Genomic DNA, 15,100 nt, shown 5'->3' on the forward strand with positions numbered 1-15,100 from the left:
TTAAAAGACTCATAAAAACGTTATTTATGTGAAATAAAAGACCTTAGAAGTCATCTTAGGAACTTTATTTTACTATTATGAAAAACTATAAAATAATTAACAAAAATAGACATCCTTAGTCTCACTGTTATTAAACTAGATAAAAGCAAACTTTTTGACATAAATTTTACGTTTTGGTGTAAGTGAATATGAGATCTTGGTGAAATAAATGCAAAGTCTTATACCAAACAGTTTCTTGCAGCATATCAGCACACTTGCTGCAGTACGGAACCATATGTTCAAGGCACATTTTACAAAATTCCTAATTCCAGTAACTGTAAATAGCCTGGGCTGGTTACCACTAAAGCAGGGGGACAACAAGTGTGTGAAACCACTAAAAACTGGAAATCTTTTCTAAAGCTATGTGAATTAATACAGATTTTTATTTTCTATAACAATACTATATTATATGTAGCTAGCAGAGGAGTTATGGCACAAGCCATTCTTAATCTAGCAAATTCTAACACACACCACAAAAAGCAATATTTACAAACAATGTCAAATAAATCCTCTTTTATAGGATATAATGAACCATAAGGCATAATGGTGCCTCTTCTATAGAATACAGAGAGTTGATTGAATCACAGGAATTACATTATATGTGACATATCAAGACACTGTTACAGTACGCATAACTTAATAAAGTGCATGAATATATATTGTAAACCACTACACTATCAGGCGCTTGTCTTGTCTCCACTTTTACTTAGAATACTATATAATAGTTTAGTAAATAAAAGATACACAAAAGTTAAAAGAACATTAATTAAATGAGTCACCATAAAACCATCTTTTATGGCTTTATAACATGTATATTTTTTAGCCATGAGGTTTTAAACAGCTTTTTTACAAGGCTAAGGGGGTAATTCTCTAAGATTGGAGAGAGAGAAAATTGTGAGAGATAAAGTACCAACCAATTAGCTCCTAACTGTAATTTCTCAAACACAGCTTGTAACATGTAAGGCAGAAGCTGATTGGCTAGCATTTTATCTCTCACAATTTTATCTCTCCTAAATAAGTGCTATCTCACCATAAAGCATACACACTATATAATTATTGGGCCAATTTGCCACTAATTGGGTGATCTGACTGTTTTATAGTATAGTGTTTTGATCATTTCAGCGTTTTGACGATATACCTGAAAAATCATGGTCGCAACGCAGACCGATCCAAATGGTCATCCAAATAACATAATCTTGGCCTCAGTATCCCAATATCATGCAGTATGTGGACATAATCTGACAACATTTACCGAGTATTTCCAAGACTACATCATCCTCCTTGTGGGCAGACATATGCAAATTCAGGGTGGTGTGGCAGAAAATCTGTAACTTAAAACAAAAATTGCTCAGTCTGTAGCTCTGATATTGCGGCCTTCGATATGCCAAAAAATCGGGCCAAAGATCGGACAATGTCAACCTAGCTTAAAACGACGGGCACTTTTTGTGTTTTGTGTTTTGGATTTGGTTCTGGTTCCATTCTCGTGTTTTGGATCTGGATTGGGTTTGCCAAAACCACCCATTTGTGTTTTGGTTTTGGTTTTGGATCTGGATGATTTTTGAAAAAAACATAAAAACAGCTAAAATCACAGAATTTGTGGGTAATTTTGACCCTACAGTATTACTAACCTCATGGCTGGCCATGCCCCCACTGTGAGGTAAATGGGAGGCGTGACAGGTGGTCACAGTGAAGCTACGCCACCTTTTACCGCACAGAGGAGTCCCGCTCTTCCTGAACTAAATGTTTGGAGGTATGTATATACGGTACGGTTGCTTGAAACTAATAATGCACTGTATGCACAGAGGAGACTGTGAGCAGAGCAGGATGATTCACACTGCTTTGCATGCTATGGCTTTCATAGCATGCTGGAATAATGTGTTAAACATTTATACTAAGGCACAGCTGTTTGTTGTGCAATACCCTGCTCCATACAGTATGTTAAAGTTTCCCTTTTTACATACTTTCCACCATTACCAGTTTGTAGTACTGTATATTGCAGGCTTGCACTCTAATCTGTTATATGATGTTGTCATGTACTTCCTAGGTTTGTAACATTAGCATTATGGCAGTGAGGAGGGCTGGCAGTGCATTTCCATCCTCACAGATAAGAAAAGAGATTACATGGCCCATGCATGATGAGATGCTGTTCGGTCATCTCAGATTTATGAACTATAACAAATTGTGCATGCTGACGTATATAGAGCACCAGTGATCCATTTTTTTTTTTTTTTTTTTTATGGGAGGGACCAGGACAGGAAGTAGGATGAGTAATGTGTAAAGAGAGGAGGAGTTAGGATTAAGCCTTAAACTGCCCCCCATAAAAGAAAAGTCTAGATCCTCCCCTACATATCGGCATTTATTAATGCAGTATGCATGAAGAGTTTAGCAAAGGACAACTCTCCCAATGATAGCTGTCCTTCGCGGTATTGGGATTTCCAAGTTTAGGACCCGGGAGTCCTTCTGTGCATACATTGAGTGCCACACGTGCCACGGGCATACTGGGAGAAATCTGATTGAATCCCTGTCAGAGGGCAATGAGAATAGAAGACTATAGGCTTCTACTGGGTAAAGCTCCAGAATCGATCATGTTTTCAGAGGTTTGACCACAAAATCTGTTTTGATGCCCATAGACATATAAGTTTGTTATGAAAAAAACACCCACCAATTTTAAAAATAAAATAGCTTACTGATCATGTGCAAAGCAAACTAATGCAAGATGCACAACAGAAGTCCGAATGTGGCAGCAATGCAGATACCTGCTGAATTCTGACTTTTTTTTTAAAGGGGCAATCATGTACAAGGCATGGTCTGATGGACTTGAATTACACAGTCCACAGATTACATGGACAAGAAACTACTAGGGTCACATGCATAGCTGGCCTATAATGAAACTTTGACCAGTGCAAACTAATATATATTAAATCCTAAAGCAAGAGGATGAAGATGTGGGAAATGGTACACACATAGCACACACTAGTGTATATACACACAATATAATAAAGATATGGGATTTGGGACAATTCTACTAAATTTGTTGGCCTGTCCCCATAGGATATAATAATAAAGCAGTGGATTCCAGTAAATTCATTATTGGATGTCACTACTGCTTTATAGAAGGAAAGTTGTTGTCCAGTTCTCCAGTGCTTGGTATCTTTTCTGTGAATTTATGTTAACAGATAAAGATTTGAGTTGATTCGCTCATCCCTAAAATGATCATTTATTTGATAAATACATATCAGCATTGCAAGGAATAAATTAATACATGCATATTTTACTTTATATGATCTATCTGATTTCAAAGGAGGTCAAGGTGCAAAGGAAGACAACAATTCAACAGGTCCTGCAGGTACAGCATGTGCTAAAGGTGTAACGGGATATAGTTATGTGACCACTGGTCACAATACCGACACCTAACTGTACATCCCACCGCATCAAAATCCCGGCAATCGTCATGCTGACTAGCAGGGACTAGTCCCACTCGTGGGTGTCCACGACACCCATAGAGTGGGAATAGAACTAGTGATGTGCACCGGAAATTTTTCGCGTTTTGTGTTTTGGTTTTGGGTTCGGTTCCGCGGCCATGTTTTGGATTCGGACGCGTTTTGGCAAAACCTCACCGAAATTTTTTTGTCGGATTAGGGTGTGTTTTGGATTCGGGTGTTTTTTTCAAAAAACCCTAAAAAACAGCTTAAATCATAGAATTTGGGGGTCATTTTGATCCCATAGTATTATTAACCTCAATTACCATAATTTCCACTAATTTCCAGTCTATTCTGAACACCTCACACCTCACAATATTATTTTTAGTCCTAAAATTTGCACCGAGGTCGCTGGATGGCTAAGCTAAGCGACACAAGTGGCCGACACAAACACCTGGCCCATCTAGGAGTGGCACTGCAGTGTCAGGCAGGATGGCCCTTCAAAAAAATAGTCCCCAAACAGCACATGATGCAAAGAAAAAAAGAGGCGCACCAAGGTGGCTGTGTGACTAAGCTAAGCGACACAAGTGGCCGACACAAACACCTGGCCCATCTAGGAGTGGCACTGCAGTGTCAGGCAGGATGGCCCTTCCAAAAAATTGTCCCCAAACAGCACATGATGCAAAAAGCGACACAAGTGGCCGACACAAACACCTGGCCCATCTAGGAGTGGCACTGCAGTGTCAATCAAGACAGGATGGCACTTCCAAAAAATTGTCCCCAAACAGCACATGATGCAAAGAAAAAAAGAGGCGCACCAAGGTGGCTGTGTGACTAAGCTAAGCGACACAAGTGGCCGACACAAACACCTGGCCCATCTAGGAGTGGCACTGCAGTGTCAATCAAGACAGGATGGCCCTTCAAAAAAATAGTCCCCAAACAGCACATGATGCAAGAAAAAAAGAGGCGCACCAAGGTGGCTGTGTGACTAAGCTAAGCGACACAAGTGGCTGACACAAACACCTGGCCCATCTAGGAGTGGCACTGCAGTGTCAGGCAGGATGGCCCTTCCAAAAAATTGTCCCCAAACAGCACATGATGCAAAGAAAAAAGAGGCGCACCAAGGTGGCTGTGTGACTAAGCTAAGCGACACAAGTGGCCGACACAAACACCTGGCCCATCTAGGAGTGGCACTGCAGTGTCAGGCAGGATGGCCCTTCAAAAAAATAGTCCCCAAACAGCACATGATGCAAAGAAAAAAAGAGGCGCACCAAGGTGGCTGTGTTACTAAGCTAAGCGACACAAGTGGCCGACACAAACACCTGGCCCATCTAGGAGTGGCACTGCAGTGTCAGGCAGGATGGCCCTTCCAAAAAATTGTCCCCAAACAGCACATGATGCAAAGAAAAAAGAGGCGCACCAAGGTGGCTGTGTGACTAAGCTAAGCGACACAAGTGGCCGACACAAACACCTGGCCCATCTAGGAGTGGCACTGCAGTGTCAATCAAGACAGGATGGCCCTTCCAAAAAATTGTCCCCAAACAGCACATGATGCAAAGAAAAAAAGAGGCGCACCAAGGTGGCTGTGTGACTAAGCTAAGCGACACAAGTGGCCGACACAAACACCTGGCCCATCTAGGAGTGGCACTGCAGTGTCAATCAAGACAGGATGGCCCTTCAAAAAAATAGTCCCCAAACAGCACATGATGCAAGAAAAAAAGAGGCGCACCAAGGTGGCTGTGTGACTAAGCTAAGCGACACAAGTGGCTGACACAAACACCTGGCCCATCTAGGAGTGGCACTGCAGTGTCAGGCAGGATGGCCCTTCCAAAAAATTGTCCCCAAACAGCACATGATGCAAAGAAAAAAAGAGGCGCACCAAGGTGGCTGTGTGACTAAGCTAAGCGACACAAGTGGCCGACACAAACACCTGGCCCATCTAGGAGTGGCACTGCAGTGTCAATCAAGACAGGATGGCCCTTCCAAAAAATTGTCCCCAAACAGCACATGATGCAAAGAAAAAAAGAGGCGCACCAAGGTGGCTGTGTGACTAAGCTAAGCGACACAAGTGGCCGACACAAACACCTGGCCCATCTAGGAGTGGCACTGCAGTGTCAATCAAGACAGGATGGCCCTTCCAAAAAATTGTCCCCAAACAGCACATGATGCAAAGAAAAAAAGAGGCGCACCAAGGTGGCTGTGTGACTAAGCTAAGCGACACAAGTGGCCGACACAAACACCTGGCCCATCTAGGAGTGGCACTGCAGTGTCAATCAAGACAGGATGGCCCTTCCAAAAAATTGTCCCCAAACAGCACATGATGCAAAGAAAAAAAGAGGCGCACCAAGGTGGCTGTGTGACTAAGCTAAGCGACACAAGTGGCCGACACAAACACCTGGCCCATCTAGGAGTGGCACTGCAGTGTCAATCAAGACAGGATGGCCCTTCAAAAAAATAGTCCCCAAACAGCACATGATGCAAGAAAAAAAGAGGCGCACCAAGGTGGCTGTGTGACTAAGCTAAGCGACACAAGTGGCTGACACAAACACCTGGCCCATCTAGGAGTGGCACTGCAGTGTCAGGCAGGATGGCCCTTCCAAAAAATTGTCCCCAAACAGCACATGATGCAAAGAAAAAAAGAGGCGCACCAAGGTGGCTGTGTGACTAAGCTAAGCGACACAAGTGGCCGACACAAACACCTGGCCCATCTAGGAGTGGCACTGCAGTGTCAATCAAGACAGGATGGCCCTTCCAAAAAATTGTCCCCAAACAGCACATGATGCAAAGAAAAAAAGAGGCGCACCAAGGTGGCTGTGTGACTAAGCTAAGCGACACAAGTGGCCGACACAAACACCTGGCCCATCTAGGAGTGGCACTGCAGTGTCAATCAAGACAGGATGGCCCTTCCAAAAAATTGTCCCCAAACAGCACATGATGCAAAGAAAAAAAGAGGCGCACCAAGGTGGCTGTGTGACTAAGCTAAGCGACACAAGTGGCCGACACAAACACCTGGCCCATCTAGGAGTGGCACTGCAGTGTCAATCAAGACAGGATGGCACTTCCAAAAAATTGTCCCTAAACAGCACATGATGCAAAGAAAAATGAAATAAAAAAGAGGTGCAAGATGGAATTGTCCTTGGGCCCTCCCACCCACCCTTATGTTGTATAAACAGGACATGCACACTTTAACGAACCCATCATTTCAGCGACAGGGTCTGCCACATGACTCTGAAATGACTGGTTGGTTTGGGCCCCCACCAAAAAAGAAGCAATCAATCTCTCCTTGCACAAACTGGCTCTACAGAGGCAAGATGTCCACCTCATCATCATCCTCCGATTCCTCACCCCTTTCACTGTGTACATCCCCCTCCTCACAGATTATTAATTCGTCCCCACTGGAACCCACCATCTCAGGTCCCCGTGTACTTTCTGGAGGCAATTGCTGCTGGTGAATGTCTCCACGGAGGAATTGATTATGATTCATTTTGATGAACATCATCTTCTCCACATTTTCTGGAAGTAACCTCGTACGCTGATTGCTGACAAGGTGAGCGGCTGCACTAAACACTCTTTCGGAGTACACACTGGAGGGAGGGCAACTTAGGTAGAATAAAGCCAGTTTGTGCAAGGGCCTCCAAATTGCCTCTTTTTCCTGCCAGTATACGTACGGACTGTCTGACGTGCCTACTTGGATGCGGTCACTCATATAATCCTCCACCATTCTTTTCATGGTGAGAGAATCATATGCAGTGACAGTAGACGACATGTCAGTAATCATTGGCAGGTCCTTCAGTCCGGACCAGATGTTAGCAGTGGCACTCGCTCCAGACTGCCCTGCATCACCGCCAGCGGGTGGGCTAAGAATTCTTAGCCTTTTCCTCGCACCCCCAGTTGAGGGAGAATGTGAAGGAGGAGATGTTGACGGGTCACGTTCCGCTTGACTTGACAATTTTCTCACAAGCAGGTCTTTGAACCTCTGCAGACTTGTGTCTGCCGGAAAGAGAGATACAACGTAGGTTTTAAATCTAGGATCGAGCACGGTGGCCAAAATGTAGTGCTCTGATTTCAACAGATTGACCACCCGTGAATCCTCGTTAAGTGAATTAAGGGCTCCATCCACAAGTCCCACATGCCTAGCGGAATCGCTCTGTTTTAGCTCCTCCTTCAATGTCTCCAGCTTCTTCTGCAAAAGCCTGATGAGGGGAATGACCTGACTCAGGCTGGCAGTGTCTGAACTGACTTCACGTGTGGCAAGTTCAAAGGGTTGCAGAACCTTGCACAACGTTGAAATCATTCTCCACTGCGCTTGAGTCAGGTGCATTCCCCCTCCTTTGCCTATATCGTGGGCAGATGTATAGGCTTGAATGGCCTTTTGCTGCTCCTCCATCCTCTGAAGCATATAGAGGGTTGAATTCCACCTCGTTACCACCTCTTGATTCAGATGATGGCAGGGCAGGTTCAGGAATGTTTGGTGGTGCTCCAGTCTTCTGTACGCGGTGCCTGAATGCCGAAAGTGGCCCGCAATTCTTCGGGCCACCGACAACATCTCTTGCACGCCCCTGTCGTTTTTTAAATAATTCTGCACCACCAAATTCAATGTATGTGCAAAACATGGGACGTGCTGGAATTTGCCCAGATGTAATGCACGCACAATATTGTTGGCATTGTCCGATGTCACAAATCCCCAGGAGAGTCCAATTGGGGTTTGGCATTCTGCGATGATCTTCCTCAGTTTCCGTAAGAGGTTGTCAGCTGTGTGCCTATTCTGGAAAGCGGTGATACGAAGCGTAGCCTGCCTAGGAACGAGTTGGTGTTTGCGAGATGCTGCTACTGGTGCCGCCGCTGCTGTTCTTGCTGCGGGAGGCAATACATCTACCCAGTGGGCTGTCACAGTCATATAGTCCTGAGTCTGCCCTGCTCCACTTGTCCACATGTCCGTGGTTAAGTGGACATTGGGTACAACTGCATTTTTTAGGACACTGGTGAGTCTTTTTCTGAGGTCTGTGTACATTTTCGGTATCGCCTGCCTAGAGAAATGGAACCTAGATGGTATTTGGTACCGGGGACACAGTACCTCAATCAAGCCTATAGTTGCCTCTGAATTAACGATGGATACCGGAACCACGTTTCTCACCGCCCAGGCTGCCAAGGCCTGAGTTATCTGCTTTGCAGCAGGATGACTGCTGTGATATTTCATCTTCCTCGCAAAGGACTGTTGGACAGTCAATTGCTTACTGGAAGTAGTACAAGTGGTCTTCCGACTTCCCCTCTTGGATGACGATCGACTCCCAGCAGCAACAACAGCAGCGCCAGCAGCAGCAGGCGTTACACTCAAGGATGCATCGGAGGAATCCCAGGCAGGAGAGGACTCGTCAGACTTGACAGTGACATGGCCTGCAGGACTATTGGCTTTCCTGGGTAAGGAGGAAATTGACACTGAGGGAGTTGGTGGTGTGGTTTGCAGGAGCTTGTTTACAAGAGGAAGGGATTTAGTGGTCAGTGGACTGCTTCCGCTGTCACCCAAAGTTTTTGAACTTGTCACTGACTTATGATGAATGCGCTCCAGGTGACGTATAAGGGAGGATGTTCCGAGGTGGTTAACGTCCTTACCCCTACTTATTACAGCTTGACAAAGGCAACACACGGCTTGACACCTGTTGTCCGCATTTGTGTTGAAATAATTCCACACCGAAGAGCTGATTTTTTTTGTATTTTGACCAGGCATGTCAATGGCCATATTCCTCCCATGGACAACAGGCGTCTCCCCGGGTGCCTGACTTAAACAAACCACCTCACCATCAGAATCCTCCTTGTCAATTTCCTCCCCAGCGCCAGCAACACCCATATCCTCATCCTGGTGTACTTCAACAGTGACATCTTCAATTTGACTATCAGGAACTGGACTGCGGGTGCTACTTCCAGCACTTGCAGTTGGCGTGCAAATGGTGGAAGGTGCAAGCTCTTCCCGTCCAGTGTTGGGAAGGTCAGGCATCGCAACCGACACAATTGGACTCTCCTTGGGGATTTGTGATTTTGAAGAACGCACAGTTCTTTGCTGTGCTTTTGCCAGCTTAAGTGTTTTCTTTTTTCTAGCGAGAGGATGAGTGCTTCCATCCTCATGTGAAGCTGAACCACTAGCCATGAACATAGGCCAGGGCCTCAGCCGTTCCTTGCCACTCCGTGTCGTAAATGGCACATTGGCAAGTTTACGCTTCTTCTCAGACGCTTTTAATTTTGATTTTTGGGTCATTTTACTGAACTTTTGTGTTTTGGATTTTACATGCTCTCTACTATGACATTGGGCATCGGCCTTGGCAGACGACGTTGATGGCATTTCATCGTCTCGGCCATGACTAGTGGAAGCAGCTTCAGCACGAGGTGGAAGTGGATCTTGATCTTTCCCTTTAACCTCCACATTTTTGTTCTCCATTTTTTAATGTGTGGAATTATATGCCAGTATCAATAGCAATGGCCTACTACTATATTTACTGCGCAAAACTAAAATGCACCACAGGTATAGAATGTAGATGGATAGTATACTTAATGGATGACGAGTGATGACACAGAGGTAGGTACAGCAGTGGCCTACCGTACTGCTATAAGTATATTATATAGTATACTGGTGGACACTGTCAGCAAACTGCAAAATTGTCAAAAATGCACCACAGGTATAGAATGTAGATGGATAGTATACTTAATGGATGACGAGTGACGACACAGAGGTAGGTACAGCAGTGACCTACCGTACTGCTTTAAGTATATATATAATAAACTGGTGGACACTGTCAGCAAACTGCAAAACTGTCTAAAATGCACCACAGGTATAGAATGTAGATGGATAGTATACTTAATGGATGACGAGTGACGACACAGAGGTAGGTACAGCAGTGGCCTACCGTACTGCTATAAGTATATTATATATAATACTGGTGGACACTGTCGGCAAACTGCAAAACTGTCTAAAATGCACCACAGGTATAGAATGTAGATGGATAGTATACTTAATGGATGACGAGTGACGACACAGAGGTAGATACAGCAGTGGCCTACCGTACTGCTATAAGTATATATATAATAAACTGGTGGACACTGTCAGCAAACTGCAAAACTGTCTAAAATGCACTACAGGTATAGAATGTAGATGGATAGTATACTTAATGGATGATGAGTGATGACACAGAGGTAGGTACAGCAGTGGCCTACCGTACTGCTATAAGTATATATATAATAAACTGGTGGACACTGTCAGCAAACTGCAAAACTGTCTAAAATGCACCACAGGTATAGAATGTAGATGGATAGTATACTTAATGGATGACGAGTGACAACACAGAGGTAGGTACAGCAGTGGCCTACCGTACTGCTATAAGTATATATATAGTATACTGGTGGACACTGTCAGCAAACTGCAAAACTGTCTAAAATGCACCACAGGTATAGAATGTAGATGGATAGTATACTTAATGGATGACGAGTGACGACACAGAGGTAGGTACAGCAGTGGCCTACCGTACTGCTATAAGTATATATATAATAAACTGGTGGACACTATCAGCAAACTGCAAAACTGTCTAAAATGCACCTCAGGTATAGAATGTAGATGGATAGTATACTTAATGGATGATGAGTGACGACACAGAGGTAGGTACAGCAGTGGCCTACCGTACTGCTATAAGTATATATATAGTATACTGGTGAACACTGTCAGCAAACTGCAAAACTGTCTAAAATGCACCACAGGTATAGAATGTAGATGGATAGTATACTTAATGGATGACGAGTGACGACACAGAGGTAGGTACAGCAGTGGCCTACCGTACTGCTATAAGTATATATATAGTATACTGGTGGACACTGTCAGCAAACTGCAAAACTGTCTAAAATGCACCACAGGTATAGAATGTAGATGGATAGTATACTTAATGAATGACGAGTGACGACACAGATGTAGGTACAGCAGTGGCCTACCGTACTGCTATAAGTATATTATATAGTATACTGGTGGACACTGTCAGCAAACTGCAAAACTGTCTAAAATGCACCACAGGTATAGAATGTAGATGGATAGTATACTTAATGGATGACGAGTGATGACACAGAGGTAGGTACAGCAGTGGCCTACCGTACTGCTATAAGTATATATATAGTATACTGGTGGACACTGTCAGCAAACTGCAAAACTGTCTAAAATGCACCACAGGTATAGAATGTAGATGGATAGTATACTTAATGGATGACGAGTGACGACACAGAGGTAGGTACAGCAGTGGCCTACCGTACTGCTATAAGTATATATATAATAAACTGGTGGACACTGTCAGCAAACTGCAAAACTGTCTAAAATGCACCACAGGTATAGAATGTAGATGGATAGTATACTTAATGGATGACGAGTGACGACACAGAGGAAGGTACAGCAGTGGCCTACCGTGCTGCTATAAGTATATATATATATAGTATACTGGTGGACACTGTCAGCAAACTGCAAAACTGTCTAAAATGCACCACAGGTGTAGAATGTATATGGATAGTATACTTAATGGATGACGAGTGATGACACAGAGGTAGGTACAGCAGTGGCCTACCGTACTGCTATAAGTATATTATATAGTATACTGGTGGACACTGTCAGCAAACTGCAAAACTGTCTTAATGGATGACGAGTGACGACACAGAGGTAGGCACAGCAGTGGCCTACCGTACTGCTATATATAGTATACTGGTGGACACTGTCAGCAAACTGCAAAACTAAAATGCACCACAGGTATAGAATGTAGATGGATAGTATACTTAATGGATGACGACACAGAGGTAGGTACAGCAGTGCACTCTGCACTGTGCTCCTCCTATATAATATTAATTATACTGGTGGTCCCCAGTCCCCACAATAAAGCAGCACACTGAGCACAGATATGGAGTGTTTTTCTTCAGGCAGACAACGTATACTGGTGGTCACTGTCAGCAAAACTCTGCACTGTACTCCTGCTATAGCTGCTCCCCAGTCCCCACAAATAAGCAGTGTGAGCACTCAGCACATATATATTATGCAGCACACTGAGCACAGATATGGTATGGAGCGTTTTTTTCAGGATGAGAATGGATAAAAACTGGTGGTCACTTATCAGCAAAACTCTGCACTGTACTCCTCCTAACAGCTGCTCCCCAATCCTCCCCACAATTAAGCAAAAGCAATAAACCAATCAACTTCTAGTTCTACAATAAACGGAGAGGACGCCAGCCACGTCCTCTCCCTATCATCTCCAATGCACGAGTGAGAAAATGGCGGCGACGCGCGGCTGCTTATATAGAATCCGAATCTCGCGAGAATCCGACAGCGGGATGATGACGTTCGGGCGCGCTCGGGTTAGCCGAGCAAGGCGGGAAGGTTCTAACCTGCCTCGGACCCGTGTAAACAAGGTGAAGTTCGGGGGGGGTTCGGTTTCAGAGAAACCGAACCCGCTCATCACTAAATAGAACCCGGTGTAAAAGGCGTTAAAGGAGACAAGGGAGATTCAGATAGGTTGATTATTCTTTAATGAAAACAAATCTTAACTGATGATATCAAGTTTATTGTAAAAGTTTATAAAATTACATTTCCACAAGGAACACAAAGAGTTAAATGGCCTTTGCAGACTTTTGAAAGATATGGGATATTTAATAAACATAATTATCTTAAAAAAATAACAAAAAGAGATAAATATCTCTTTTCCAGTGGCAGTTGCAGCACATTCAAAATTCAAATAGGGGAGCCACACCAACTGCCAGTGAGTCCTGGCCAGCAATGTGTGGTAGTGTTTGGGGTGGCAGTTGGTGTGGCTCCCCTATTTGAATTTTGGACTGTGCTGTAACTGCCAAGAGATATTAATCTCTTCGATTTTGTTTAGATAATTATGTTTTTTAAATATTCCCCATGAGGTTTTGTATTTTAACAATAAAACCTAGAATATCTTTCCTTTGTTATATTTTAAATCAAAACAAATAGCCATCGGCCAGGCCTGAGATATGAACGATAGATAGATAGATAGATAGATAGATAGATAGATAGATAGATAGATAGATAGATAGATAGATAGATAGATAGATAGATACATAGATCTCCTCATACTGAAACATGTTTGTTGCCTTTGTATATCTATGTGAAGTGGTAAGAACCATTTATGATCCATGTCTGCTCTAGTTTTATATCACTAAGGTTTTCTTTCCAATGGATTTTAATTCTTAGATACTGTTCTGGCAACAAAAGTCACAGACTTGGAAAACAAAATAGCTGCTCTGGAGAAGAGTCTTTCCTCTCAACAGAAAGGTAAATAAAATCATCACTATTTCTAATTATAGCTGCTCTGAAAAATGTATTGGGTGGAGACATAAGAATGTAACACCAAAATCCTGCTGGCATCCTAAGATCTATAAATAATAATAATAATAATAATAATAAAAAATAATATTACTATTGTGAGGATAAAAGCTATGAAAATAAATTGTTTCCAGTTACAATATTACAAGTGCTTTGTTTGTACACTGCTCAAAAAAATAAAGGGAACACTAAAATAACACATCCTAGATCTGAATGAATGAAATATTCTTATTAAATATTTTGTTCTTTACATAGTTGAATGTGCTGACAACAAAATCACACAGAAATTATCAATGGAAATCAAATTTATTAACCCATGGAGGTCTGGATTTGGAGTCACACTCAAAATAAAAGTGGAAAAACACACTACAGGTTGATCCAACTTTGATATAATGTCCTTAAAACAAGTCAAAATGAGGCTCAGTAGTGTTTGTGGCCTCCACGAGCCTGTATGACCTCCCTACAATGCCTGGGCATGCTCCTGATGAGGTGGCGGATGGTCTCCTGAGGGATCTCCTCCCAGACCTGGACTAAAGCATCCGCCAACTCCTGGACAGTCTGTGGTGCTATGTGGCATTGGTGGATGGAGCGAGACATGATGTCCCAGATGTGCTCAATTGGATTCAGGTCTGGGGAACGGGCGGGCCAGTCCATAGCATCAATGCCTTCATCTTGCAGGAACTGCTGACACACTCCAGCCACATGAGGTCTAGCATTGTCTTGCATTAGGAGGAACCCAGGGCCAACCGCACCAGCATATGGTCTCACAAGGGGTCTGGGGATCTCATCTTGGCACCTAATGGCAGTCAGGCTACCTCTGGCGAGCACATGGAGGGCTGTGCGGCCCCCCAAAGAAATGCCACCCCACACCATTACTGACCCACTGCCAAACCGGTCATGCTGGAGGATGTTGCAGGCAGCAGAACGTTCTCCTCGTCCTCCATTAGGTTCTTTTTGGTACCAATTTTTATAAGAAATTTGGTTGCCATTGAGATAGACAAAGGAACCTTCCACGCTTTCATCATTGATGCCAAGAAAAAATAGCTTGCCTCTTGCCTTCGCTAGCTGTTGTAAGGCATCATTTTCAAACCTATTTAAAGGAGTTGGCAGCTTTCCTTGTGCTCCATGGCAGGTTGCTAGGGCAGTGTCGTAATTACCTTCCAATCCATTTGTGACATAAATTTTGTTTCCTGATGTTACCACTCCACTTTGGAAATAGGCCACTGCTGCAGAAAATATGGAATTGTCATTAAATTAACAAAACAAACAAATGTTCATTCATATTTAT

General features: G+C 43.5%; 2 protein-coding genes across 5 annotated transcripts in view; both read left to right on the forward strand.

Annotated features, from left to right (window-relative positions):
* LOC135055101 (pulmonary surfactant-associated protein D-like) overlaps window positions 1–15,100 on the forward strand; it is a 455,316-nt gene that overhangs the window by 310,444 nt on the left and 129,772 nt on the right. The window lies entirely within an intron of this gene.
* The window catches only part of LOC135055102 (collectin-43-like), a 36,860-nt gene that overhangs the window by 9,465 nt on the left and 12,295 nt on the right, over window positions 1–15,100 (forward strand). For 3 of the 4 annotated variants that reach the window (XM_063958753.1, XM_063958756.1, XM_063958754.1), the window contains one exon: window positions 13,681–13,761. The exons of the other annotated variant lie outside the window; for it this stretch is intronic. In XM_063958753.1, coding sequence (XP_063814823.1) covers window positions 13,681–13,761 — 81 coding nt within the window. The remainder of the gene's footprint in view (window positions 1–13,680; window positions 13,762–15,100) is intronic. 4 annotated transcript variants of the gene reach the window in all.

Source organism: Pseudophryne corroboree, chromosome 3 (assembly GCF_028390025.1).
Source record: "Pseudophryne corroboree isolate aPseCor3 chromosome 3, aPseCor3.hap2, whole genome shotgun sequence".
NCBI classification, from domain to species: Eukaryota; Metazoa; Chordata; class Amphibia; order Anura; family Myobatrachidae; genus Pseudophryne; species Pseudophryne corroboree.